At 48.1% G+C, this 5052-nt stretch overlaps 1 protein-coding gene across 1 annotated transcript; it reads left to right on the top strand.

Annotated features, from left to right (window-relative positions):
• The first annotated feature begins 1848 nt into the window (after positions 1 to 1848).
• On the top strand, positions 1849 to 3917 carry NHLRC1 (NHL repeat containing E3 ubiquitin protein ligase 1). The gene has a single exon (XM_081086699.1). The coding sequence runs from the start codon at positions 1896 to 1898 to the stop codon at positions 3081 to 3083; it is 1188 nt and encodes a 395-aa protein (XP_080942825.1). The 5' UTR covers positions 1849 to 1895; the 3' UTR covers positions 3084 to 3917.
• Positions 3918 to 5052: the final 1135 nt, after the last annotated feature.

Here is a 5052-nt window from a genome sequence, read left to right as displayed (position 1 = left end):
TTGTCTTACATTAAAGCTCCTCCAGGGGTTTTAAGACAGGATAAAAGTCCCCTGTTTTCTCAGAAGTCTAGCAAATAAGAGGGTGAATGATCATAATAATGATCTCTAAATGAAGATAAGTAAGCTGATATGTGGTTTTATAAAGAGAATGTTTATGTAAGGTGTTTTTGGGGGGTTTTTTGGAGGGGGGAGGGATAGGGAGAACTGAAAATGAGAGTTTCCTGAGATTATGCCATCTCCTGTGTGAAGATTTTTAAACATGGGGTAGATTCTCTGTGCTTCCCATGTTGACTGGGGATGGAAGAATTTAACCTGGTGCCATTTGAAGGGCTTGCTGTAGTGCAGTTGTTAGTGGTTGTCAAACTTGGCTGCACATCACTAGAATAATCATACGGGGAGCTTTAAAACTTCCAGCTGCCCAGACCACATCCAAACCAAGTAAACCTAGTTATGAGATCCAGGTATTTACCATATACAGCCAAGTTGGAAAAACACTGGGATATGCCTGGTTGATGTGGCTCAGTGGTTGAGCGTTGACCCATGAATCAGGAGATCACGGTCGGACTCCAAGTCAGGGCACATTCCTGGGGTTTCTGGCTCAATTTCCAGTATGAGTTGTGCAGGAGGCAGCTGATCCATGATTCTCATCACTGATGATTCTATCTTTCTCTCCCTCTCCTTTCCTTTCCCTGAAATCAATTTTAAAAAATTAAAAAATACAACACTAGGAGAGTTAAGAGTGCGGGCTCTGCAATTAAACTGCCTGGCCTCAAATCCCAGCACAACTACTTCCTAGCCATGTGACCCTGAACAAGATACTTAAGCTGTATGAACTCTTTTGTAAAAAAGGGATGATGAAAAAAACATGTTCTGCCCTAGCCAGTTTGGCTCAGTGGATAGAGCATCGACCTGCGACTAAAGGGTCCTAAGTTCGATTCTGGACAAGGGCACATGCCCAGGTTGGGGGTTCGATCCCCAGTGGGGGGTGTGTAGGAGGCAGCCAATCAATGATTCTCTCTCATCATTGATGTTTCTATCTCTCTCTCCCTCTTCTTTCCTCTCTGAAATTAATAAAAGTATATTTTTTTAAAAAAAGGGAAAAAAGAAAATAACATGCTCTTATAAGTCAAATGAGATAATCTATGTAAACCACATAATAGAAAGCAGGCATGGCATAAGTTCTATAGCAATTATGATTAACAGCTTATTTACTTCCATTAATTCCTCTGGAAGACATTTCCAGCCACTGTTCCCCCATCTGACACTCATTCACCTAGTGGGTTTCTTGTATTTCCCTATAACATTCTTTTGCTAGTACATGAATTATTTTACACGTATTCATTAAATATCTACTTTAACTACAAGTGCGATAAAGACACACACCTGCCTCACCCCCTCGAATTTAACTTTCCTCGTGTGTCTGTGTTTTCTAGTCTGATCAGAAGCGTCGTGAACCAGGAGACCGTGTTCTCCTGCCAGCCCTAGCACCTAGCACCTAGCACCTAGCACCTAGCACCTAGCAACCAGCACCAAGAATTGGAAACTGTGGGGCACCAGGGTTGGAAGACGACGTTGTTCTAGTTCTTGCTTTGCCTCTTACAGACTGGGTGGTAGGGAGGAACCCTCTTGTTCTCAATAGGTGTGTTTCCTCATGTGATGTGTGGAGATAACCCATTCATGATTTTGTTAAGATGACATATCTGATCATGCGCTGTGAATACAGGCTTTCAAGGAGCAGTGCCGCACGCGCCCACCAGGGGGCAGCAGGTCTTGGCCCAGCGGCGCCGCGACAGACGTCAGAAGCAGCGCCTCGCCCCTTGACCGTGAACCCGGGCGGCGCCGGGGCGGTGTTCAGCCCCGCGGGCTGGCGCGGCGGGAGCACCACGGGCTGCGCGATGGGTGCCGAGGCCTCGGGGAGCGGGCCGGCGCTGCGGGAGCTCCTGCGCGAGGCCGAGATCAGTCTGCTCGAGTGCAAGGTGTGCTTTGAGAGGTTCGGCCATCGCCAGCAGCGGCGCCCGCGCAACCTGCCCTGCGGCCACGTGGTCTGCCTGGCCTGCGTGGCCGCCCTGGCGCACCCGCGGACGCTGGCACTCGAGTGCCCCTTCTGCCGGCGAGCCTGCCGGGGCTGCGACACGAGCGACTGCCTGCCGGTGCTGCACCTGCTGGAGCTCCTGGGCTCCGCCCTCCGCCCCGCCCAGGCCGCCCACCGCGGCGCCCCCGGCGGCCCTGGGCCGCTCACCTGCCACCTCGCCTTCGGCGGCTGGGGGACCCTGGTGAACCCCACCGGGCTGGCGCTGTGTCCCAAGACGGGGCGGGTCGTGGTGGTGCACGACGGCAAGCGGCGGGTCAAGATCTTTGATTCCGGGGGAGGATGCGCGCACCAGTTTGGAGAGAAGGGGGACGCCGCCCAGGACATCAAGTACCCCCTTGATGTCACCGTCACCAACGACTGCCACGTGGTTGTCACCGATGCCGGCGACCGCTCCATCAAAGTGTTCGATTTTTTTGGCCAGATCAGGCTCGTCGTCGGAGGCCAGTTCTCCTTGCCTTGGGGCGTGGAGACCACCCCTCAGAATGGGGTCGTGGTAACTGACGCGGAGGCAGGGTCCCTGCACCTCCTGGAGGTGGACTTTCCAGAAGGGGTCCTCCGGCGAACCGAGAGGTTGCAAGCGCATCTGTGCGGTCCCCGAGGGGTGGCGGTGTCCTGGCTCACAGGGGCCATTGCGGTCCTAGAGCGCCCCCTGGCGCTGGGGGCCGGGACCTGCGGCACCACGGTGAAGGTGTTCAGCGCCACCATGCAGCTCATTGGCCGGGTGGACACCTTCGGGCTGAGCCTCTTCTTCCCCTCGGAAATCACGGCCTCCGCTGTGACCTTCGATCACCAGGGGAACGTGATCGTCGCCGATACGTCCAGTCACGCTGTCCTATGCTTAGGAAAACCCGAGGAGTTTCCCGGACCGAAGCCCGTCATCACCCACGGGCTTTCCCATCCTGTGGCACTGACCTTCACCAAGGAGAATTCTCTTCTTGTGCTGGACAGTGCAGCCCATTCTGTGAAAGTCTATAAGGTTGACTGGGGATGATGGGCGTGGTGAGGATTCTGGGGCTTGGAACCAGAAGCCCTGGAGCGGCCACTAATGAATTGTTTAGCCCTGGATGCATGATTTAGTCTCATCTATCCAATAGGGATCATTATCACTGCCTGGCAGACTTACAGAGGATGAGGCAATTATTAAAGAATATTAATGAAATCTACCGTTTATTGGATATGTACTTCATGTGCTAAGAATTGTTTTTAAAATATTAGCTCATTTGATCCTTAACAGCTACCCAGTAAGGTAATTTATATTATGAATCCCGGTTTAGAGATGAGAAAATTGAGACCCAGGGAGCTGAAGCGACTTGCCCAAAGTCACACTTACTTACTGTGACAATCACCATTGGAACTCAATTCTGACTCCCAAACACTGTCTCTTAAATAAAATAACATGTGGGGGAAAATATATATGAATGCATATTGTTGCTTATGTGTATGCTATTTACAAGTAGTCATTTATTTTAGTTGGATGCACAGAGGAGACTTTACAGAGAATTCAGAAAGAGGATTTCATGGTGGGCATCAGTTAGCTCAACTTGCAACTCGTCTGATGCAACACTGGGTGGAGTTACTGTGGGTCCTGAGTTACTTGACTGAGAAAAACAATTGAACTGCTTATTCAGAAGGTAAATGTGTCTTCTGGCAACTGTATCTCCCCCACTGTTTAGGCATCAGGAAAGATTACCTAGACTTGGTTGAGAAAGGCCTGTTTTGGTGTATGTTCTGAACTACTGTAGAACACACTATATTTATACAAGTGTCAGAGGGCTGGATGATACTCCTGTTACATGTTTATATTAATACAGAGATAAGTCACCACAATTAGTTTGTGGTAAAAATGATTTTGCTGGGCTTCATATAATCAGTAGTAACCTGAAGCACTTTTGTGATGGGGTGTTTGTGCAATTTAAATTTGCTCCATGTGTTGCAAACACTGTATGCTCAAGAAATACTTCTCTTGATCCTAAGTCAGCATTTAAGTCACTGGTAAACACTGAAATCTTTCTTGAGTCAAAATATAGCCTTGACCAAGATAACACTTGCTTCATGTTGTGATTGATTCAATGAATGAAAATTTCAGGTGAAGTAGCCAGTTCTTTCTCAGTTGTGTGTTTTTAGCTGGTGTAAGCATCTCAGAGTTTAGTGCTGTTGGAATAGTACCGAATAACTGGCACCTCACAAGCAGCACAACTTTTTTCTCAGGGAGAAAATACTGGTTTTGAAAGGTGAATGTTTGCTTCAGATAATAGCTGATGCTTTATCAACTACAGGATTCTATTATACTAAGGATTTAGTAGACATAATGTACACACTAGAGACAGTCCCAAAATTATGAGTAAAATACGTTTCAAGATTTTAAGTTTGTTCTTTGGAGCTAAAAGAGCCTGTTTCTATGCCAGTCCACAAAAGCCCATTTTGCTTCTGTGTTCTTATCAAATAGCACTAATAATAAGATTTCAGACACCCTGGAGCACATCTGTCAGTGCATTCCAAATAAGGATTCTGGGGACAACCCCACCCATGGAAGTCATCCTTCGGTCAGTGACTTCATAGGTAACAAGAAAAGTCTCAGGTGGAGATACATGTCCAAACTTGTTCATTTGCAAGTAGGGCCACTGTGGCTTGATCTTTAAAAAGTTTTCCTTATGCCCTAGCTGGTTTGGTTCAGTGGTTAGAACGTTGGACTGAAGGGTCACGGGTTTGATTCTGGTCAAGGGAACATGCCTTAGTTGCAGGCTCAATTCCTGCCCCCAGTCAGGGTGTGTGCAGGAGGCAACCAATCGATGTATCTCTCTTGTATCAATGTTACTCTCTCTCTGTCTCTCCCCCTCCTTTCCACGCTCTCTAAAATCATTGGAAAAAATATCCTTGAGTGAGGATTAATAACAACAAACAGTTTTCCTTAGGAATAATGACATTTTTATGGCCTTTGGATTTTATGATCAATGGCCTTT

The sequence above is a fragment of the Myotis nattereri genome (assembly GCF_964212035.1).
Source record: "Myotis nattereri genome assembly, chromosome: 3".
In the NCBI taxonomy this organism is placed as follows: domain Eukaryota; kingdom Metazoa; phylum Chordata; class Mammalia; order Chiroptera; family Vespertilionidae; genus Myotis; species Myotis nattereri.
This window is presented reverse-complemented; position numbering and strand designations above follow the sequence as displayed.